The following is a 25,732-nucleotide window of genomic DNA, read 5'->3' on the forward strand; positions in this document are numbered from 1 at the left end:
CCATTTTACTTTCCAAGTTGTAGTTAGATAGGGGGAGCCTTCCCTTAATTAGGAGAGTTTTTACTCGTGTGTTGTGGTTGAAACCACAATTTTGTATATTTCCCCAAGTGTACAAAATTTTCAACCAACAAGTTAGTTATTCTAAGTAGTTATAAAGGTGGTTACTAACCTCACCTATATATACCTCATTGTAATTCAATCAAAGGGGTTCCACTTTTTCGCAAAGCATTGTATGGACTCGAATAGTACTATTCAAGCAAGAAAGCAATAGAGAAATGTTTTGGATGTGTGTTCAATTCATCTCAAGTGTTATTGTTAATATTCTTATGTCCTATTAATGATAACCATTTGCTTTCCTTTAACATAGCATGTGAAGAAGATTATCATTTCAAGTTTTGGTATCTTAACTTGGATGTGTGGAATTTAAAAATTGATAAGTTTATATCTTATTTCTCAATCAGTTTTGATTATACATGTTGTTCTTTAAATCTTAGAACATCCATATACCCCCATAATATGAGGGGGCTGCCCCTCTCAAACGCAGAGAGGAATTGCTATTGTTTTGCAATTTTTCAACTGTTGTGAACACTTTGTTGCTAATCACAGGGCGAAATAGGGTTCTTCAAAGAAGATTACTTAAAGCAACAAATCTGTTTACCAACACACCTACACTCACATATATGCTTCGTGACTTAAGAGAATTTATGTGCATGCTTCATACTTTATGTGCTTGCTTCACACCTTGTGTATATTTGTGTGTATACTCCATGTTTTATGGAGATGCGTTTGCCTTATATGCTTTGAACTTACACCTTATGTATATGTATTCATGTGTATGTTTGATGTATTGGGTTTGTGCATAAAGTGTTTACTTTGTATATGTGCATGCTTTACACTTCAGATCTTATATGTATTTGTGAATATTGCTACATGCGTTACTTATGTTTATGCTTCAAGACTTCATGTATAATTCAAGCTTTGCATATATTTACATGACTTCGTGTGTATTACTTCATATCCTATGTAGATGCCTCATGTCTTGCATACTCTTATGCCACATACATCATTCCTCGCACGGATTGTGTATACATTTCATGTATGCATCGTGTCTTCACATATACATATGTATACCTTGTATTTTTATTGAGAGGTGACTCGGTTCAAGGAAATTGTCAATTGCTTTTCGGGAAGGACAGACTGTCATCTCCCTTCTTTGATTGCTATATATATATATATATATATATATATATATATATATATATATATATCAAGGTTGCATGGGTACGGGGGTACTTGGAGACGTTGGAGACTGGTACCGGTACCGGTACAGCTATTTTTTCAAAATAGGAGATGGGGGTACTTGGAGACACCAATTTTTTTTAAAATATAATTTAATAATTTATAGAAAATCTGAAAATATAATGACATTGAACTTTCAAAACAAGAATTAACATTCACTTTGAAGTTTAAGTACACAAATGTGAAGTGAGTCAAATCAAAATAGCATACAAATGTCTGAAAATGGGGCTCATGTCGATGGTTTTTGCTTCTGCCCATGCATCGCGTCAAACTTTTTGACTTTTGCACGTGTTATTTAGGGTGGAGACGAGAGGGTTCATTGATGTGGAGTCTCCTATGTGTAGAGACATCTCCTGATGGGTCTCCGATACGAGAGACGCGTACCAGTCTCCGGTACACGTTCTAGGGGGTTGGGTACGGGTACCCATGCAACACAGATATATATATATATATATAACCTAAATGAAACAAATTGTCATTTATTAATTAATATAATATTTATCAACGAATGATTATTTGAAATTATTAAATATTTATTTATCAATATTAATATTTTTCAAATATTTAAATTAATTTTATATTACATAAATTATAAACAAATATTACAATCTGTCATGCGATGTATCAATTATTTTGATGTTTTGATAGTTGATTATTTACTTAATATATATGATATAATAGTTGATTAATTATTTATTTAATTTAATATATCTAAAAAATAATAATAATTACTGATTGGTAAGTAAAACATAATCACCCTAAACAATGCCAAAAAAGCAACCAATGCAAAGAAGGCAACAGTAATAAAAAGCAGCGATTTCCATGACTACAGTAAGAATCATAAAGGCCGACGTTGTAATAATAAGATAGCAGCGATTTGTTTATCAAACAAACAGCAATCAAGATAACAGCGATCATGAATATATTAATAGTAGCAATTAAAATGAAGGTAAGATTTGCAATCAGATCTTTGGCAAGCGAACAGTGATTTGTTAAGAGAAGTCAAACAAGTGTTGATCAATACCAAGGTGACAAACATGTTAAGATGGTGATTCATTTGTGTGTTGCGGTTTATAATGGACTAATGCTATTAAGAGAAAGGATTGATAAGTAAATAATCTAATACTGATTAGGTAAGGACGTGGTCGATCAAGAGTAAACCGTTTCAATGAAAGGACATAACTATTAGAATTGGCCAAAGCATATTTAAAGGAGAATAGGGATTATCTGGAACCACGGAAAGGACGGGAAATTATTATGTATAGTCTGCTGATAAAAAGGAGGATAATATATTGGCCTTCTTTACTCCAGTTTGGAAGAGCTGGAAGGGAACGGAACAGCTCAGATTAGAACTGTTGTTAATTTGCAGGCAGTAACATCCTTGTTCTTGATAGTATGCATGGGATGTCTTTAATAAGAATGCTTACTATATGAAGCTTGATAATGTTTATGCAGAATTTAATAGTAATATTAATTTAGACTGCAATAAGTATAACAGTCATATTTAATATATAGGGGCAGACCATATCTGATGCATGTCAGATCTGTCTGTTTTTACAGCCACCAATATACTAAGTACTAATAACTTATGTTTTTATGCGGTGGTGGTATTAGTGATTTATACAAAAGGTAATTAACAAATGGATTAATAATTGGTAATTCATAAATACGTAACTAACAAATATATAAATGATTTATTATATAATATAATTATTTGTTTTTAAGTTCAAATCAGAATAAAGATAATATATGTATATATATATAATACCTTAATCAGACAAATAAAAATATTAGATTGTAAATCAGAAAGAGCTCACAAGATAATAAATAGCAAGAAAAATATGTTTGGATATAATCCTTGCTACTGCTGTCAGTATTCAACAAGTTGGGACTTAAGATGTTCCAAAGAGGGGTGGTCTAAATCCAATTAATAGGATGAGCCCAAGACAGGGTAGGGATCAGCGACCCATAAACTTTGAGGGCATGGTCCCAAGATAGGTAAGGGCTTGTATCTGTAAACTTATTATGGATGTATGATAGATGAACAATTTACTAATTAATTGATTGAACTATGGAATATCACCAATTTGATTCCTATTAGGGAAGATTTGTCTCCTAACCAGTATAGTTAAAGTCATAAGTATATGGAAATAGATTAACTGTGGTCAAAACAGGCCTAAACCAAGTAGGGGGCATTACATAGTAAAATTTAGACATATGATTTTGACAAAAAGTATGTGAGGGGGAAGAAGAATACTGTTGCAAATGCACTTTCCAATGAAACCCACTATTTGCTCCTTAGCAAAGATTTCAGCTGATTGGAAGGCCCAAATTTAAGTTGAGTATTCCAAAAATACTTTTGCATGCAATTTGATGGATGGCAAGATTTGGGATGACAAGTACAGGGTGGTGGATGATATTATCTATTACGAAGACAAGATTTACTTAATGCCTAAATCAAAGCTGAAAGAGAAAGTTTTGACAACTATTCAAGATGCACAATTGGGAGGACATCCAAGTTACTTCATGTTCAAAACCTACAAGCAAGTTAGGGAGAGATTCTCCTGGAAGGGTCTAAAAGATGATGCCATAGGGCATGTTCGTGAGTGTATGACTTGTCAACAAAACATGTCAGAGCATACTTTCCCAACAAATTTTATTACGCGTCTTCCTAAAGTGAAAGGAAGAGATTGTATCTATGTGGAAGTGGACAATTTGACCAAATATGTGCATTTCTTTGCCATATCTTCTGAGTACAAGGCACCTCAAGTTGCAGAGTTGTTCTTCAAGGTGGCATTTAGACTCCATGGGTTATCGAAGAATATTGTTAGTATCAGGATAGCAGGTTTCTCAATGTTTTTTAGCAAGAGCTATCTAGCTTGGTTGGCACTGAATTGACCCCAAGCATTAGTTACCACCCCCAGACAAATGGTGAAATAGAGATTGTCAATGAATGGGTGCAAGGATATTTGCACAATTATGCTGCAGGGTAGCAGAAGGCTTGGATCAAGTGGATACGTTTGCATGAGCATTGATATACTACCACCTATCATATGTCTATTGGCATGACTTCTTTCCAAGCATTTTATAGTTATGATGATAGATCCCTCATGGACTTAGCCTTTGGGGATGGTAAAGATCCTAAGGCAAAGGATTGGATTCAGGAAAGTTGCGACATCCTTAAGTCACTTTAGGTTAATCTTCAAAGTGCCCAGAATTAACAAAATATTTATGCAAATGGGCACATAGTTGACAAAAATTTTGAGGTGGAGATCTAGTCTGCTCCTACAACCTTACAAACAATCCTCTTTGAAAAAAAGTGGTGCTGACAAGGTAAAGCCTCACTTCTATGGGCTTTGCAAGAATATAAAGAGGGTTATTGAAGTAGCTTATGAGTTGAAGTAGCCTAAGAACAGTAAGATCCTTAATGCCTTCCATGTCTCTTGCCTAAAAAAGGCACTTGGACAACATGTCACTTCATCACCAAAGCTTCAAACATTGGATGAGGAAAGCAGATTGGTATTGGCTCCTAATACTATTTTGGATGTCAAAGAGAGGAGGTTAAGGAGCAAAGTAATTAAGAAGTATCTCATCAAATGGAGGGACTTTCCCATAGAAGATACCACTTGGGAAGGTTAACAAATCTTGCAACATCCTATTGCTTGAGGACAAGCAATTTTGGGAAGGAAAGACTATAATATCCCCTTTCAAGGAGTAAATGGAGAAGACCCATTAGCCTATTTAATTCTCATAGGCTAATTTTGGGATATCAGAGAATAAATTAAATTAATTAATTCAAGTTGTTCGAACAAGTAAATTTTACGAATAGCTTTGTTTTAATTAATTCAATAAAGAGACTTAAGTGGAAATTACAAGAAAATATATAAAGTCACTTTATTAATCTGCTTTACTAAATTATTTTAAGTGGGAAGTTGAAAATCCATCGAGAATGTTCTAAGAAAAATATAAAAAGGAGACTTAGGGGCTCATTTGGTATGCTTGCTTATTTTTTCTATTGTGGAATTTGGAGCTTCTTGTGGAGCAAAACCATAGGAACAAAAACATAAACCCTGAGGGAAATGGTTATAGTCTAAGTCACAAGGTCCGAATTCGAATTCTAATTCGACAGCCATGAAATTCGGATGAAATTCGACAAGGGAAAAATTCGAAAAAAAAATTCAAATAAAATTTGCCTTATATAATTTTGTTTATTTTTAAATATATGTATACTTCTAATAAATTATCAAAATAGCTTAACATTGCTAAATAGATTTGAAGTCATTATAAAAAGATGGCACATTTATAAAATATAAACCATAAGAAACATAGGAATTTCAGTAATGCTAGTGATCATATACGATATGCCTAATACAATGTACACCGGAATCCCTTTTGAACCTGCAGAAGGAAGTGCACTTGACACCTGCTTTTCTCTAAGAAAAGTTTTACTAGGTGATACTTCAATGTGGGTTTGCCAAGTTATCATTTTCTGTCTGGCCTTTATATAGCCACAGCCGGTGACCATGTTGAATTGAATCTTAGCGTGCAGGAAACCACCCTCTTATTCTAGGAACTTACCATTTCTTTTATATACAAAAGTGTCATTGTATTGGATTATTTTATTTCACATTTATAGTTTTTGAAAAAGTTATTCTGTCGTCTGCCTCCTTTTTAGCAGAATTTTTTTATGGCCGAATTTTAACAGTTTTTTTATAAAAGTTTGAAATTCGATTAAATTCAAACCTCATCCATGAAAATCGCCGTATTCTATGACTAAGGTTATAGTGGTGAGAGATCTACCCTGGCCAGTTGCAAGTGGAATCACTCTGGTTTCATGCAAGAGCATAAACGGAGGAAGTTAAAATTATTTGCAAAGTCTTGCAAGAATGACAAATTATTGAGGAAGATTGTTGTATTGAATTCTTGCATTACAGGAGAGGATGAATGTCATAGGTGGATAGTCATTTGTTTGAATGATGCAATTAAATGAAGATTTGAGCGATTAGGGCTTGCTAATTGAACACCAAAATCTAATATTACATCTTGTGAAGTGAGGCATTGAAGTTTATGACAAGTTGGAGTAAGTTTATGCTCCCAACTTTTGGTCGCCAATCATCCCTTTGCTAGGTATGACTTCTGCTGCCAATTGTGGGTCTTTTTTGACTACCACCCTCTTATATTTAGGCATTTGGAAACTACAGCAAAGAAATCACTCATTAAAGGTAGCGAATCACAATTTGCAGTGGCGATGGATAATACTTGATATCAACTTGTGGATCAGCCACCTTTATCTTGGGGCATGGGGAACTGTTTTGGCTGAAGTTTGTTTGAGAATTCATAATAGACTGCTTATACAAATTACAAAACTGTTTATCTTCAGGAAAAGGGTCAGAAATCTGTTACTATCTCTGTATTTTTTTTCTAACAGCAAAGCAAATAAAGAGAGCCATTGAATTTTGGTCTATCAATGTTGAATGACCTTCAATATATTTATGTGCTTTGGATTAATGAGTATCTTATTATGCATTTCACTTTTAATTCCTTCTAAGCATAGTTAAAATTGGATTCAAAAAGAAACCTTCACATTCACATGCATGCCAACTGTTTAACAAATGCTCATTGGGAAAAAAGAACAAGTGTAAAAACTTGGTGAAAAATTGGTAGAGGATTTTATGGGTAAAAAGGCATTGTCATATACATTTCACAAGAAAGTCAAACAAACATTACACCAACAATGGCAAATAAAGAAAAGGTAGATTCCAGACCTCTATGAGAATCACCTCCCAGTCAAAGCCCCTGACAACCCACTTCCTTTGGCATGGATACAAATACAGCTGAGTAAAATATAAGAAACTAGTACAATAAATGGAAACACAAGATAACCTTGATGTATAAATTCCAACCTGAATTGGCTCTACCCTGCTTTACACAAGAAATCATCACTTATAAATCTTCTGGCCTACGAAAGGCCTTCTTGCTCCACCAACACTGACCAGGAGCTTCATTCCTGACACTAAGCCACTAGAAATAGGCATATTATTTGAGACCCTGGAATGTCTCCTCAGTTCTCCAAACATGGAACCCAAAATGCTTGTAGCAATCATAGTTGATTACTTGTCAGTCACAAGTTACAATAGAATTAGTTGCACATTTTTCCTTTAGAGCTCACAAGTTAGAAGTTACAATAGAATTAGTACTTTGCGTCTTGCTCTGACATACACAAGAAGTCATGCAGTGTGGATTTTGCCTCATTGGATTTTAAAGAAATACAAAGTGACATAGGAGATAGGTATTGCGTACCTAAGAATCATAAGAGAACATATTCTTTCATTAAAAAATCTAATGGGCTTCTCCCACTTTAATGAATGATTGCAAGGAGGTTGAGAACTGGAACAATGTTGAATGAGTTGGTAGATGCAAACTTTTATCTATCTTTACTCAATGCATATATTCTTTGATCTCTTACTCTAAAGATATGTTTTGAAAGGTGAACTCTCTATGTAAACTTTATTTTGTATCGATCTAGGAGATTTAAAATATTTTTTTCTTCTTATGTTGAACTTAATGATTCTTTCTTTCAGTTCTTGTTGGTTCTAGAATTAAAATAAGTGTCGTTTGCATGTTGATGTCGTTTTTCATTCATTTGTTTCTCCACTACCGTTTTGCTTGCGTATTTTAGAATTTTATTCCACAAACTCAGATTTTTTGCTCTGAGAAAAGTGATATCGATTGCTGGGACATTCTCTTCAGCACAATTTCTTGCAATATTAAACTCTCAAAGTTGTTTTCCAAATTACAGTCAATTTTCTTTAAAAAGATATTTGTTCCTCTGGCTTGCAAGAATTAACTACAATTTCCAAGGTGACAAGGGATCTCACTGACTTGCCCAAATAAGTCACAATCTCTCTGATTTCTTCGCAGATCAGTTTCTGGGTCCATAAATGACTAGTTGAAGTCAAGAAATTTACAGCTCAAAGAATTGTATTAAAGTGTTCAGAAGTGACTGCATGAGAAGGTTCCCTACTTAAGGAGTTGGAGATGGTAACGAAGAATTGCAATATGATACGGATGGCTGGCCAAAGCAGGTTTCTAGTTCTGCTAAGGGTCATGAAAAATATGATGATCAGCATTAGATGTTAGTTGAATCTTCAGCTGATGAAAAGGATGCATGTAGCACTTATCCAGCAGTTCCTATCAGCACATTACCGAATTGATGGCCCAGAGATTGCATGGACTTCAGGATAAAATCTGCTTAGCATAAATTCAAAAGGTCTTGAACACATTAGACAAGAAAAGCAGGTTCAAGAGGAAAATGAAAACAGATATAATCCCTTGTTGATGTAATTTTTATATTGGGCCGTGCATGACCATGATGGAACTTAATTAGCAGTTGGTATCTATAGCTCCTTGTGAGTTCTTCTTTTGTGAAATTAACATCAGATCTGCTGCTCTTCCAGAGCTGTTTTTGTTATACTTTGTTCTCTAGCTGCCCATATAAGCTAGATTTTTACACTTTTTACCAAGATTAAGAAAAAACAAACTATATTTGAAATTGTTAAAAAGGACTAACCATTGTATTTCCAAAAAGAAAATACATAATTCATTGATATCAATATCCAAAAGTGGAGAAAAGAGGACAATTCAAAAAAAGATGTTCCTTTTTCATATCCTTACCTTCTGAGCATATTGTAGCACACCTTGTATTAAGATGCTTCTTGTACAATTCCTGGTATTGTGATGGAACAAAATCTCCAAATCTGCATCATGTGAAACCCAAAACGTACATTTGTACTTTAATGTCTAACAAATTGAATGCTTTTTTTTGTGAAAAAATAATAAAGCTTTCAGGAAAGCAGGATAAGAAATAGTCAGAGCTAAGAATGAGGTCATGCAAAATCATTCAATAGGAAATAATAATCTGAGGTGTGACAATCAGAGTGAGAATCACACAAGATAACATTTTAGCTGCATTTATTATTAAATAGCTTGAACTTGACAAAGAAAATCTAATTCATCCAAATTTATTCACAGCATTAATAAAGATTTTAACACTGTGATTCAACATTTAGACTTGATGTCCATTTGTCTAATTCAAGCCTTAATTCAACATGCTTTCATATGTTCATCTCTAGAAAGTTATTTTAACTTGATTAATAAATTCCCTTTATTCTTGTAAAAGAACAATAGCCTATGCATCAATATTTTGTTTAACTGAGAACTTAACTGTATGTGAGATGAACCCAATGAAAAATTATTGAGTCAATAATCGAACGATATTGAATGAATTAATAACGAATATACAAGCGTATATAAAGGAATTACAAGACGGTGTTCTAACAAGAACGAACCGTTAATCTAAAGCTAAAACACTTAAAGCGCTAAATAAGGCTAAAAGCTAAAATCTAAAAAGCAAATATTGCATTCTTATAAAAGAAGCAATACTTTCACTTAAAAAGCAAAAAGATAAATGACCATTAATAAAAGAATTAAATATAGCTAACTAAAATAAAATTAAATATTCTAATACCCTCCCTTAATGGTCATTCTATCTACTACACCAAGTTGCCCTCTAAATTTGACAAACTTTGCCAAGCTCAGAGACTTAGTGAGGATATCTGCAATCTCATCTTTTGTTAGAATGTATCGCAATATCACTGATCCATCTTCAACATGCTTGCGGATGAAATGACAATGAAGCTCCACATGCTCAATCTGCTCATGGAAGACTAGATTTTTGGCTAATTTCAGAACCCCTTGATTATCACAAACAAGGGAGTAGTCCCTGGTTGAGACCTTTGAATGTCTGCAAGCATCCTACATAGCCAAATTGCCTCACATGCTACCTTAACAGTTCCCTGATACTCTGCTTCAGTCGAGGAAATAGCTATTGTCTATTGATTCTTGCTGGTCCATGTGATTGCACCTATGCCCAAGCTGAAAACATACCCAGAAGTTGACTTTTTATCATCAACACAAATTGCCCAATCTGAGTCTATGAAACCAACCACCCTAGGATCTGTGCTTCTACTGCACAGAATGCCAAAATCAAGAGTGCCCTTCACATACCTTAGCACACGCTTCGTTGCAACCCAACTTTCAGCTTTTGGGGCTGACATGAAGTGAGAAATATAGCTCACACCATAACTGATGTCAGGTCTAGTGATGGTGTGATAGATGAGGTTGCCTGCTAGTTGCCTAAATGAAGATTCATCCACCACAGGTGAATCTGATTTGGCTGATAATTTCAGCCCTATCTCCATAGGTGTAGATGCAAGTTTGCAATCTTGCATCCAAAATTTATCCAACAAGCTCTTGGCATACTTTGACTGAGAAATGAATATGTGGCAATCAATCTGCCAAACCTCTACACCGAGACAATAATGGAGAAATCCCAAATCTGTCATATCAAAATTCTTGCCCAAATTTTGTTTGACCTGCTTGATCAAATGTGTTGCACTACCAGTAATGATGAGATCATCAAGATAGATGACTAGAAATAGAATATCATCACCAGTTTGCTTGACATACAAATTGGGATCGGAAGGACTCCTCTAAAAGCCTTGATCAATCAAGTACTTATCAATTTTTGTGTACTATGCAAGAAGGATTAATCTGGATACCCGATGTTCTTTATCGACAACCTTGAAACCTGGAGGCTACGTCATGTAGGCTTCTTCCTACAAATCACCATTGAGGAAAGCACTCTTGACATCCATTTGATGGACTTTCCATCTAAACTGAGCTGAGAGAGCGAGGACAAGTTGAATGGTACTTATCTTGGTTGTGGGAGCAAATGTCTCCTCATAGTCGATGCCCTCCTTCTATGAAAACCCTTTTGCTACTAACTGAACCTTGTACTTATCAACAGTTCCATCAACTTTATACTTGACTTTAAACACCCATTTGCAACCAATGGGCTTTGTTAGCCGCATTATTGTATACGGGAATACAAATAGTTAATTAAGTCGTAATTGGGTTTGTTAGTTGGCAACCGAGGGGTGGCAGTTGCGGTGCCACGGTTGGCACTCGCACCCCCTCGATATCTTTATATACTCCTTATTGTAACTTGTAAAGGACACGAATTATGAATGGAATAACATATCTGATACTTGTCTGATATTTATGGCATTGTTTTGCATTACGTACTTTATGCTTTAAGTATTCACCCGAGAGGGCAAACATTTGGCGTCGTTGCCTAGACGTACTCAGGAATGGAAAACACGGATGGCGCACAGACACAATGGGCCTACCAGTTGGTGAAATAAACCCGGAGGCGGACGACGCGCAAACGGAACTTTACACAGGAGAAGACACGGCAATGAGAGAATTTTCAATTTTACTCCAGGTAGCCATCCAAACCTACGTCCGACGAGAGGCGGCGGAGGCGGAAATCCCACCAAGTGCCGTCAGGACAGCTCTGGAGGTTAGCCCTGCAGTAAACCGGTTGATGAACCACCTCCCCCGGTTGCTTGCACAAGCATCGTTGGCACAACAGGCTCACCTGGAGGAGATTGCCCAGGAAGAGCGACGCCAACAGATCCTTCGCAACTACGAAGAAAACAGCCAACGGGAAACGGAACGGGATGGTGCCAGGCCAGGAGGGAATTGAACGTTGAACTTTTTATTTTTCAAATAAAAGTGTCATTGACACGAGTTGTATTTGAGCAGATGAATTAATAAAGACATGTTTTGATTTATGAATTGTGAGTTATGAAAATGTGCGACAATTAATGCCAAACCTATTGAATAAAGATAGAAATAAAAAAGCAGAAACGGACGAGTGGGAGGCCGCGCAGAGGGCCTTGATTCTGGAACAGCAAGTAGAACGTAGACGGAGGCTGAGGCAACTTGCCGAAGGACGACCTGCCGAAGGGGGGCCCGAGGGGAACCAAGGAGGTGTCACGGAGGGTGCAGAGGCCGACGGAAATTTCTACGCATCGCCAGATCATCGTAGGACGCGGAGCCACGAAGAGTTTCTGGAAGAAACAAGGTTACGGTGAAATCTAGTCGAGGAGACTCGAGATCAGTTTAGAAACTTATCCCTTACGCCACGGAGTGAAGATCACCAACGGGAACCAGGAGTGGGCGCGTGGGAGAGCGAAGGGGAGGGCAACCGTACGGGTGTAGGTGCCACACACGACAGGGAAAACACCGTACCTCCAGTCGCCCACGCAAGACACACCACCAACGCCATCGGAGGAAGCAGCACAGGGCCACAGACACAGACACAACCGCCCCCAGGAAGATGACCTGGGATGGCGAGTAAACAAAAATTACCAAAGTTCACAGGGGACGGCAAGGAAGACCCCTTACGGCACTACCATACATGTGAAACCATTTGGTCTGCCAACAGAGTGACAGACCAGAATGACTGGGTACAACAGTTCCCAGCCACGTTACGTGGAGTTGCCATAGATTGGTACTCCGATGTAGATAAGCAAAAAGTGGCCACGTGGGCCAACCTACAGAAGGAATTCACGGAAGAGTTTCGGTTGCTCTGTGATGACAACGAAATTGTAATAGAGATATACAGTACCAAACAAGGTACCAAGGAGACAGTACGGGCATACAGCAGGAGACTGAAGGAATTGTTGGGTAAAATGGAAAGCCAACCGGCTGAGGGCTTGAAAAAACAATGGTTCGTGGAAGGATTGAAATCCTCCCTACGGAAAAAAATGAAAATTGTACCCCCGACGTCATATGACGACGCCTATAATAGGGCGATGGACCTGGAGAGCGAATACAAAACATCAAGGAAGAAGAAAAGTAATAAATATTCATCTGACAATGATGAAGATTCTGACGAGTTGCTGTATGGGTGTAACATGTTGCACGTAGACAAGGATCGGGACGAGAACGAATTTCCACCAGCGTACGGGGAATACACCGAAGGGGATGCCCCGGTCAACGAAGTACCAGCACATAGGTTTGACATGACAAAACCAATCCGGTACGAAGAATCCGTAAAACCTACAAACCTCGGCACGGAAGCAGAGCCAAGAAACATCCTGGTTGGCAACGACTGGAACCCAGTCCTAAAAGCTGCCGCATTTAAAATATTCATGGAATACAAGGATGTATTCGCTTGGACGTATAAGGACCTCAAAGGGGTGCCGCCAGAACTGTGCGTACACAAAATTTCACTCGTATCTAGGGCCGTACCTGTACAGAAGAGGCCATACCGAATGAATAAAAACTATGCGGCAAGAGTGAATGATGAAATTGAACGTATGCTCGAAGCCGGGATTATTTTTAAAGTGCAGACCAGCGAGTGGGTATCGCCCATAGTGATATCCCTTAAAAAGGAGGCAAACCAGATACGAATCTGCGTGGATTTCAGATGCCTTAACACGGTCACCATAAAAGGGCCGTTTCCAATACCATTTACGGATAGCATCTTGGAAGAAGTGGCCAGTCATGAAATTTATTCATTCATGGATGGATTTTCTAGGTATAACCAGATATCCATCGCCGAAGAAGACAAATTAAAAACCACCTTCATAGTGGAGGATGGTGTGTACGCGTATAATCGAATGTCGTTCGGATTATGCAACGCACCAGCGACCTTTCAACGGATAATCCTTCACATATTTGAAAAGATGTCAGTAGGGAACTTCAAGGCGTTCCTGGACGACTGGTCCATCTACAGTAACCAAGATACACATTTGGCCGCACTTGGCGAATGCATGGAGAGATGCAGGCGAGCTCGCCTAGCACTCAACCCCAAAAAATGCAGATTCATGGTGCCTCAAGGGAAGCTGTTAGGACACATAGTGTGTAAGGCTGGACTCAAGACTGACTCAGACAAGATTTGGGTGATAGTGGAAATAGAGGCACCCACAGATGTCACGGGAGTCAAATCCTTCCTAGGACACATAGGGTATTACAGGCGATTTATCAAAAATTTTGCTCGAGTATCCTGCCCTTTGGACAAGCTGACAAGGAAAGGTGAACGGTATATATTGGGGACGGCTCAGGAGGAGGCCTTCCAAGAACTGAAGTCACGGTTGGTGGGTGCGCCAATCCTAATATATCCTAACTGGGACAAAGAGTTCCACGTACACATTGACGCATCCAACTTTGCCATAGGGGCCACACTAGCGCAGGTTGGCAACCACAGGCTAGATCACCCGGTCTACTTTGCAAGCAGACTCCTGTCGAAGGCAAAGAAAAATTATAGCACCACAGAAAGGGAAGCCCTCAAGATGGTGTACTCCGTCCAGAAATTTAGACATTACTTGCTTGCCACCCCATTCACATTTTATGTGGACCACCAGGCTTTAATGTATCTGGTAAACAAGCCAATTATCCAAGGACGAATCTGTCGATGGCTACTATTGTTGCAGGAATTTACATTCAACATTATAGTAAGACCTGGGAAGAGCCATGTGATAGCTGACCAGCTATCGAGAATCCAGTCAGGAGAACTAGCCGAAGGAGTGAACAAAGATTTTCTAGACGCTCACTTATTTCGCATCGCGGTTCTCCCTGCCTGGTACGCAAGCGTGGGGGAATATTTGTCGACATCATGGTTCTCGAGGGAGATGCCACCAGGAGAAAGAAGGAAACTGGTATTGAGGAGTAGGACATTCCAACTCATTAATGGCCTATTGTATAAAATGGGGCCCGATCAAATCCTACGGCGATGCGTCCTAGAAGAGGAAATTTCAGGCGTCTTAAGGGAAGCACATGAAGGGCCCACAGGTGGACACATGGGGCTCGACACCATGGCGAGGAAAGTTCTGTTGGCAAGACTATGGTGGCCGACACTACATAATGACGCCAGGGAGTGGGTAACAAGTCGTGATACATGCCAACGGGCCAGACGGCCATTAAAAAGGGATTTTATGCCCCTCAACCCATTAAAAAGGGATTTTATGCCCCTCAACCCATCGAATGCCTAGGAACTGTTTGAGAGATGGGGATTGGATTTCGTCGGACCATTAAAACCAAGTAGAGCCCGACGATGCAGATACATTGTAGTGGCAACAGAATACTTGACCAAGTGGGTGGAGGCACGAGCCTTACCCGACAACTCAACGGTTAATACAGCAAAATTCATCTATGAACACATCATTACGCGGTATGGGATTCCAATCCAACTGACGAGTGACAGAGGAGGCCATTTTGTAAATCACATAATCCGACTGTTAACAACGGAGTTTAAAATCTTCCACTCGTTATCAAGCCCCTACTATCCACGGGCAAACGGGCAGGCCGAGGCGACCAATAAAATAATAATGTCGGTGATATATAAGTCTTGCGGAGTGGAGAAGGATGACTGGGAGGAGCGCCTACCGTCAGTACTTTGGGCATACCGAACAACTTACAAGGTAACTACTGGACAGACTCCCTTCCAGCTAATGTATGGACAAGAAGCCGTGGTGCCAATTGAATTCATGGTGCCGAGTCTCCGGATCGCCATCGATAATCGACTCGGCGACATGGAAAGCGTGAGGGAGAGACTGTACGCTTTGAACAAATTGGACGAACGAAGGATGATGGCTCAATGGGCGACAAAGACAGCCCAGCAAAGACCGAAGGTGTGGCACGACGAGCATCTCCGGCGAATGAAGTTTACTCCTGGGCAGTTGGTATTGAAATTCAACGGAAGGAACGAAATCAAACCTGGGAAATTCAAAGTGCGTTGGCTAGGACCATTCAAGGTACGTGAGGTCAATACCAACGAGGCAATTAAGTTGTGGACGCTAGACGGGGAAGAGATACCAGATGTCGTCAACGGGTCGAAATTAAAAATTTACCACGAAAGGAGGGAGCCCAGACCATGACGAATGCTTAAAAGACTGAAAAAAAAATTTAAAAAAAACAAATCTTAAAAAAAAAGTGGGCCAACCGTACGGTGGAACCACCGACAGTGGGCCAACCGTACGGTGGAACCACCGACAGTGGCACCACCGTGCGATGGGGCCACCGGCAGTGGTCACCGCACACCGCCAACTACACACAATAAAAACCCCGCGGCACAAAATAAAACCCACGCAGCCGCACAACTCACCCGCCCGCACACTCACGCGCCAAACAGCCCGCAGCCGCAACCGCACAGCCGCCGCCGCACAGCCCCCACACGCGCAACTGGCACAAGCCCGCACGCACCAAGCCACACGAGTCTGTGCTGTTACGGGCAGACGGTTTTCATTTTGGAAAAAAAAAAAGGGGTTATAAAAGCAAAATTGAAGAAGTAATATGTACTAATGGACACAAACAGGAACAAGGCAGATTGGCGAAAGCGGTTGCAACTGTTAGAAGACAAGTTGCAGGGAGGGCAAAAAGGAACCAGTGCAGACACAGGCAAACGGATTCTACCATCTGGGGTGCGCATTGCAGGTAGTCTCGGTATGAGAACCAGTCAAAAAAGCAAGAAGCATCGTCCCAAACCCTTGGCGACAAAGGACAGAGATGAAATAATGGCAGATAATATTATGTTCGAGGGTTTGAATGGAATCGACTGTTGGAACTAGTGGGCAAAGACACCTCAGGATGATTTAATAAAGAAAATCCTTCGCCAAGCACACGTACACTGGGCCGTCCAGATGCCAGTTTTTTCGATAAAGGACTTTAAGGTGGTTTTGCGTGCCATGATTGGCAGCTATGACAGAGATCGCCACCAGTCGATATTTGATTATCAACATCAGAGGATAACAGTGTCATTCACGGCAGGCGAGTTCACTAGGGTATTTGGCATACCAGGGATAAAAGGAAAGAAAATAGACACCTCCCTGAAAATATCCCCAGAGAATCGTGCCACACTGCTCCAATTGATGTTGCACGATAACCTTACCCAAGGCGAGAAAGATAGCCTCAAGAGTGCAGGCAAGAGTCGGGGAGTGAAGAAACAATTTTTTGCGAAGGGGGTATGGCAATGCCTGTTGTCCGTGGTGAAGAGTCGCCTCACAGGTGCCACCCGCGCGTCGGACATAGCCATTGCACAGATAGTGTTGATGAATGGGCTGCACAATGGAGTGGTATATGATTGGGCGTCACTATTGGCGGATAGGATGGACGAGTTCATGACGCTGCAATACAAGAAGTTCTACATGCCGCATCATGCCATTGGATTATTCCTGGACGCAGTCCGCACACAAATCACCTCGGGCTCACAGCCATTGGAGCCACAGGGTCGGATTGCACCAGACCAACCGCCCATATTCTATTGGTCACACTTAGACGTCTTGGCACATGGCATGGAGGCACGTTTGGGCACAAAACGAAAGAAGGCCGCCATGTCCGATATGGAGTCCGACACGGAAGAGTCCGACGCTAAGGATGCAGAAAGTGGCAGGGAGGAATCCCCAGACACCTCCCAAGTAAGCGGAGGGAGTTTCCGACTGACAGGGAGAAGGGGCGACCAGTTGCCTGAAGAAGGGGTAGTGGAGTCTGCAGGTACAATAGGGTCTACTATAGCATCACAGGTGCAGGTCCACTTTACACCAGCCCGCTTACCAGAGACTTGTCAGTTGGCAGTGTCGCGGTCCTTCGAGACAGTGAGTGTAGTTACCACGGTACCAGGTCCTAGTTTCGAGCAGCCTTAGGCGACGATAGCCATGACACCGCCACGGGTGGAGACCTTGGCGAGTGCAGAGGCTTCCATGGTGCACGAGGTGCCGGATGTGACAGGACAGAATGTGCCAAGGTTACCCGGATATATGCAGGAGGCAATGATGGCAACAGGCACTCTTCATGATGACCTCACTAGCTGGTTGAGTCGCTACCAGATGGCACCCATGGCACCGGGAGAGGCCACTCTATCCCCAGGGCGGACCACATATTCCTTGGATGTCATTGATCTCGAGGAAGGGAGTTTCCCGAGCAGCAGGGCAGTTCAGAGGGTTGCTTCACCCCCTGTGGTGGTAGGAACCAATCCATACAGAGCAGAGGAGGTGCCTGTGGGAAGTCAGCAGGGTGGAGAGTTGGAGCAGTTTATTACTGAGATGACTCTGGGAGCACAACGGCTTGTGTCATCTGCCATGCTCCAGGCCGATGCGACCATGGTTGAGTGGATGGAAGGGTTGTTGACCTTTGCCCGCACGGGATGCCGAGCTGAGTTTGAGAGGTGTTTTGAGTGTGCCGGGTGGCCGGACACGAAGAGCCTGGAGATGCTAGAGGCTTGGCGCCTCACTAAGGGAGTTGGCGAGACCTAGATGCAGTCGTTGGTGAGAGAGGTAGAGCAGGCCTTCCGTGAAGGTTACTGGAGCTTAGGAGGTCACAACAGACGGCAACTACAGTTGAGGCTTTGAGGGTGGCAACAGTAACAGCTCGGGAGGAGCTGGCCACCAAGTTTCGCGAGCTAGAGGCTACCATGGCACAAAACCAAGCAGTGGCAGACATTTTAGTAGCAGAGAAGTCTGCCTTCCTGATACAGTTGGAAGAGGAGAGGGCCTCGAGGGAGCTGTTGGAGACTCGGTTGGTCAGTGCCCTAGAAAATGTGGACAAGAAGGATAAGGAGGTGCTCGAGGCAACCTACATGGTAAAGACTGCTATGGAGCGGCAAATGGTTGCGGAACGGGATCTCGAAAGGAGGACGGAGCAGGTGTATGAGCTCCGTGGGCGCTTGGCGTCCACTGCTACACCACCATCGGCGCCTTCTTCATCAAGGACACCTTCTGCACTTCCCTAGTTTTTTTTTCTTCTTCTGGATTTTTGCGTGCTCCATGTATTCTCCATTTTGTTGTAAGTCGCCCGAAGACGACTTTTCTTTTTGGGGGGGATGATGTTAGCCGCATTATTGTATACGGGAATACGAATAGTTAATTAAGTCATAATTGGGTTTGTTAGTTGGCAACCCAGGGGTGGCAGTTGCAGTGCGACGATTGGCGCTCGCACCCCTGAAGGTATCTTTATATACTCCTTATTGTAACTTGTAAAGGACACGAATTATGAATGGAATAACATATTTGATACTTGTCTGATATTTATGGCATTGTTCTGCATTACGTACTTTATGCTTTAAGTATTCACCCGAGAGGGCAAACAGGCTTCTTCCTTGGTGGAAGATCTAACAATACCCAAGTGTTGTTTTTCGGAAGACCATGTTGCTTAGCTGCCATAGCCCGTTCCCACTTAGGTACACCTTTAGCCTCTCTATGTGTTTGAGGCTCATCAATACTATAAATGTTGGCCATAAGAGCAAAATTAACTATGTTCTGCTTGCTCTTGCATCTAGTTGATCTATGCTCAATGAGTTCATCATCATGAAGATCACCAATGGTCTTGGCCCACCACTTAGGCAAGAGAGTAGAAGTACCAACATTTGGTGCAGGATGAAGAATATTACCTAGAATATCCAGCGCAACCGCATCTGGATGTGGATCCGGATGGTCCTGAGGAAAGTTAAGTGGCCCAATGTCATGCCTGTGAGACCCCACAACGGTAGAGTCAACTGAATCCTTCCCATTAGGTGGAGCTAAGGGAAGGCGAACACCCATACTTGTAGCCTTTGGAGGTTGATCCTCAATGCTCAAAATAGGAGAAGGTCGAAAAGGCCCTCGTTCTTCATCAAATACTACACATCTCAATTAAATATGAGACGATTAGTGCCTACATCAATTAGCCGATAAGCCTTATGGTTGTCATTGTAGCCGATGAATATCAATTTCTGACTCTTGGAATCTTGTTTGGTGCACTTGGCATCTGGAATCCAAACATAAGCTGTAGAGCCAAAAACTTTCAAATGCCTGATTTTGGACTTCCTGCCAGACCAAGCTTCCTCTGGAGTCATCTTTTGAACGGTCTTTGTGGGAAACCGGTTCAAAAGATTGACTACTTCCACCCAAAACTGCTGCTTTGGATCATTTCTATGCTCCAACATAGACCAAGCCATTTTAGTGATGAAATGTTCCCCACAATTGTTTTAAATTTTTTAACACCAGAAATTCACCCATTAGCGTTAGCATAATAAAATATAGAGAGCAATACAAATTGGTGGTTCGACCAACCACTTCCACTTTTCAGTGGGATAAAGAGATACTGAAATTTAACAGGTATTTGGCGGCATAACTAGCCAATTACAAATCCAAAATAACTGACATAAAACAGACAATCATTCAACCACTCATTCAACGAGAGGACTGAAAATGATAATAACAATCCACTCAACCACTTATTTAGTGGGAGGATAGAAGTACAATGAAATAAGATAGGCGACAAAGCCAACCTCTTCCACTTATTCAGTGGGTGATGTGATACAATTCAGAAATAGGAAAGTTGTTAGTACTACTAATCAGCTTTACAATTCATATCATAGATTTTCAGATCATAAGATATCGCTGTCCAAGTTGCAAATAATGTTAAATGCACTTCACCAGTTACAAAAGACCAACTACCCCAAAAATAGCCTCACACTCCAAAATTCTAAGTCTTATATACATTTTCAGCAAGCTGAATAACACAGACCAGCAACTTCTAACCACACTAAAATGCACACAACTCCTCCAAGACTCGACGAAAAGACTTGAGACTGACTGCAAATGAATCCTAGGAAAGAGGCAACCTAGCCAAACCCAACAAACAACTACAAATTCGCCCAAACATGAATGCACGCTTTTCTAGACAAACCCACACATGGTACGGCCTGGAAAGAGTGCGATTTGCTATAATAAATTCACAACTCCAAATTAGACTCTAAAAATTGGCATATAGGATCGCCTAAGGCTTAGGAAACTAAAGAGAGATTACCCAAAAGCCACAAGAATTCACCCATGGACTTATGATGAAAAAACCACTTCAGCTCTACAACCAACCTGCAACCTCGAAACTCACAAAACACCCAAAATTACATTAGAAAACATCAAATGTCACTCCAATGAACTCCATCTATTCTTCAGTGTAAAGAACAGTCTCACAATCTCAACTAGTTGCTATCTTTCAAGCACGAAGCCAAGAACTAGCTAGGAAGTATGCATTCCTCGAAGCAATCACTCTGAATTTCGGCAACACTTTGTTACAAATAAACATGGATAGTTTCAAATGATAGCCAAGGCACTTATTTATAACCTTCTCCCCAAATCGAACTTCTTTTCCCTCCAATATGGGATTAAACAACGACATTCAAATTTCCTTTAATTTGCATTCCATATCATCCCCTCACCAAATCGCCCAAGTGCCTAGACAAGTCACTTTATTAAAATGCAAATAATAGATAAAGTGAGCGCCCAACATGTATTAAAGGAAATGACTACAAATATCAATATAACTTAAGCAATCCCCCTTAAATAAATCGTCGAACTTTGCTTTAAGTTATAATTTAATTTAAAACACCATTTTTCATCAAATACTAAATTTGCAAAACAAGCTCCAAGAATATGGGGAATCAAACTGAGAGAATTGCCCACTGCACTAATTTGCAAAAACCCTGCCCAAAATAGCACTGCTATAAATAGCGCTTACTAAAAATAGTAAGTGTTTCCAAAGTGATTTTAATTTTTAACCACAGTTTGAGCAATCGTCACAACTTACTAAAAATAGCAAGTTCAGAAAAGTCTTTAGATTCATTTGCATGTTACACCATTGTGAAGTTCTCTGAAAACCAAGAAAAATAAGTTGCCCTCACCCCCACTTAGTAAAAATAGTAAGTTTGCCAAACTCCATTGCTTGCTATGCATGTACCATTATTGCAAAGCTTTCTGAAAACCCAAAACGAATCCAGAACCAAAACTGACAAATTCCAACATGCAAGCTACCAAAAATGCTGAAACATTCTCCCAAAGGTAGGACACCCTAATTTTTGCTCCCAACTAGCCTACGGGTCTCCGGAATAGGCTAACAGCCGACTGAACTGGTCATTGTTGAGAAGGGGGCATAACAAGTGACTATACAGTTTTTGCGCTCAACAACACCAATCTCCTAAGGGGTGTAAGGTGTGGTAAGTTGATGCTTAATGTCATGTGATGCACAAAAGTTGGTGAAATCTGTAAAACAAAATTCCCCTCCATTGTCAGACCAAAGAGTGACTATCTGACGACCAGACTCTTTTTCCACTAAGGCCTTAAACTTCTGAAAAATGTTGAACACCTTTGATTTTTGCTTGACAAAATACACCCACATGCATCTACTGAAATCAATAACAAACAATAGAAATACCTACATCCATTGACTGATGGAGTGTTCATTGGACCACAAATATCCGCATGAATGAGCTACAAGACCTTGGATGCTCTCCAAGCATCTCCATTTGAAAACGGAGTCCTATGCTGCTTTCCAGCTTGACAAGCTCCACAAACTCCATGATTCTCAATCTGAATCTCAAGTAATCCAACAACTAGATCCTCTTGAACCAACTGAGAGAGATAGTGAATATTCAGGTGCCCATATCACTGATGCCAAAGAGTAATGATGGAAGTACTCCTCGCTGCCATGGCGAGCTTGTGAGAACCACCAGAATCAACAGGTCTATAAAGACCATGATCCTCAATGCCAACAGCAACTATAGTGTGAGTCTCCCTGTCAACAATGCTAAAACTTGTGCAAACCAAAGATGACATCCAGCTATGGAGAATGTTGCATAACCTAATTGACTGACAATAAATTGAGCTTCATATCAGGTACAAAGTATACATTGAGAAATATCAAATCCCTCCCACTAGATGAAATCTAAATGTTGCCCTTGCCGACAACAATATACTCTTTGCCTCCTCCAAAGATCATTGAATCAGTTAAAGGCATGTACTATGTAAACCAATCCCGACGATGTGTGAAATGACAAGAGGCTCTAGAGTCAATGTACCAGGCTGATGATTGTACATCAGCAAATGGGCTTTGAACCATGAACGCATAGAAGGCAGATTCCTTCTAATTAGGATGTGTGGCAAATTTGGCCTTTTGCTTGGACCCTCCCTATTTGGACTGTTGGGATGCTAGCAACTTCCTGCAATCTTTTACCAAATAGCCAAACTAATGACTGTAGTTACACTGTAAGCTCTTCTTCTTCGAAGACTATTGAGGTTGACCTTGTCCATGTACTTTCTACTGGAAGGATTAACCTTTACCTTTGTGCTTATCCGAAGCTTTGGCTGTGAAGGCATGTTCAGTGGACGAACTAGCATTGCTTCCAAACTGCTGCTTCCATCGATCCTGTTGTAGAAGCTTGTTGCGGAGATTATGAAACTTCAAATCAACACTAGTAGAAGTGATACTGAGTGTATCAATGAAATGCTCGTAGGATCTGGGAAGGCTTTTCAACATGATCACTACCATATCCTCTTCAACCATGGTGCGGCCAATAGCTTGCAACTGGTCATGGATGTCCTTAATCTTCATAAGATGTGCTTGGATATATGACTTCTCATCCATCATGATAGAGAACAACATATTCTTGAGAAAAAAAGCTCAGCACTTGTTGGATGTTTCATGAAGATCCTTCAAGAGATCCTAGATCTCTTTCGTTGTTTTACCTGAAGGCACTTGACGAAGTTGATCATCAGTGACTGATGATTTGATAAGTATGACAACCCCTCGAGTGCATTCATCAAATTTATCCTCATCTGCACCTCATGTTGTAGGACGAGCAACCTTGCCCAAAAAAATCTAATCAAGGCAACAATACTCAAAAATGGTAAGCATGTGCTGTTTCCAGGTGTTGTAATTGCGGTTGTTGAAGTTCTGACTGTGTTCTAATAGGATGTTGGTCAAAGATGCCATCACGAAAACCGAAGTTGAACGAGGTCAACCTAGTGAAGGCACGAAAAAGAAGACAAAAGAATCTAATTAAAAAACAAAATAAAATAAGTTGCACAAAAAATTCGAAACCCTGAAGCAGAATTTGAGGCACGAATCCCAATGCATAGATTTCGAGATTTGTTGACCCAAAAATTAAAATTTGTTGCAAACTTGAACCTTGAAAATTTTCTTAAAAAACCAAAAAATAATATTGATTTTTTTTTTAAAAAAAAACAATACTGGCTCAAATCTCGAGAAATATTTCTGCCAAAAAAAATAATTTTTCTGAAAAAAATTAGAAAAATATTTTGCAAAATAAATAACGTCCAACTATTACAAAAAAAAACTAACAATTTTTTATCAGAAATCATAAAAAACCCTAGGTTGGAACGGAAACCAAAAAATCCATCGCAAAAGATAAAATGCAAAATTATCGAGCCACACAAAAAATAGCAAATAAAAACTGTAATGGAAATCGCGAAAAATATTTCTGCAAAACTCACGGATGGAAAAATGCGAAAGAAGTCACCGGAAAATGCCAGTCACGGGCAATCAATGAAGCAAAAGCAACATGGGATAGCGGAGGTTGTGTGTTCTGTCGGTGCAAAAAAAATTGAGGTGAAAAACTTGCAATTTTAAGTGAAAAAAGCCGCACCGAAAAAAACTTCACGTGAAAAGGGCACGGATTTTGTATAGAAAAAACTTGATCTTAGAACACCTGCAAACGCAAACCCTTGAAGAATGCCCTACCAAAAAAAATCTTGACAAGGAACCCCACAATTTTTCAAAGGAATAAACCTTAAAAAAAATTCCAAAAAAGAATGCCCTAAAACATTTGCCCAGAAAACAGACTTTAAATCTCTTTAAAAAACTTTGAAAATTTTTAATTAAAAACTTCCTAAATTTCTAATTTCCATCCTCTAATACCATGAAAAATAATTGAGTCAATAATTGAATGATATTGAATATAAAAGCGTATACAAAGGAATTACAATACAATGTTCTAAAAAGAACGAACTGTTAATCTAAAGCTTCAACATGAAGCTAAAACACCAGCGTTCCATGGAAACGTGTTTCCCCTCCCATTTTGGTTGCCTTTCAGACACAAGGACGTTTCCAGGACAAGGAAACGAGGACGTGACGTCTCCCGACGTCCCACCACCGCCACCAATATTGCACCAAAGACAAGTAAACGTCTCTGCGTCTCCCAAGGAGACGTGGAGACGTCTCCATGCCTACTTGGGAGATGCCTAGGCGTTTCTCGTGGGGCGGAGAGACGTCTAGACGTCTCCTGTCGCCCCCACGTCAAATGCCATCAAAAAATTAAAATTTAAAAGAGTTCGATTTTTGGGGGTTGGGGGGTAACCCTAATTTGACATGGGCCCCACCCCTTCCCCCAAAACACAACAAAACCATCATATTTGATGATTTCACTCACATTTTGAATGACTGTTTTTTTCCAGCAAGTTGAAGAAGAGCAAAAACTTGTAGAAGTCTGATTGAATGAGTGAAAAGAGTGATTGCAAATGTGATAGGAGTGAGAAGGAGCAAGAAGAAGAGGAGGAAGAAGATTCTACTACTTGTTGGAGAGATTTTTCAAGCACAAGGTAGGGTTTTTCTTGTTTTTTGTTTTATTTTCTATTTTTCATTTTTCAATTCTTTGTTTGCTTTTTTTTCTTATTCATCTCAAAATCAGATTTGACGTTGAATCTTGAGGGCAAAATGATGAATGAATTTTGCCCTCAAGAATCAACATCAATTT

General features: G+C 40.1%; 1 protein-coding gene across 3 annotated transcripts in view; it reads right to left on the reverse strand.

Moving 5' to 3' along the window:
• Nucleotides 1–25,732, reverse strand: part of LOC131068877 (regulator of telomere elongation helicase 1 homolog) — a 265,861-nt gene that overhangs the window by 34,362 nt on the left and 205,767 nt on the right. For all 3 annotated transcript variants that reach the window (XM_058004146.2, XM_059218567.1, XM_058004145.2), the window contains exon 25: nucleotides 8,974–9,056. In XM_058004146.2, coding sequence (XP_057860129.2) covers nucleotides 8,974–9,056 — 83 coding nt within the window. The remainder of the gene's footprint in view (nucleotides 1–8,973; nucleotides 9,057–25,732) is intronic.

This window comes from Cryptomeria japonica, chromosome 3 (genome assembly GCF_030272615.1).
Source record: "Cryptomeria japonica chromosome 3, Sugi_1.0, whole genome shotgun sequence".
Lineage (NCBI taxonomy): Eukaryota > Viridiplantae > Streptophyta > Pinopsida > Cupressales > Cupressaceae > Cryptomeria > Cryptomeria japonica.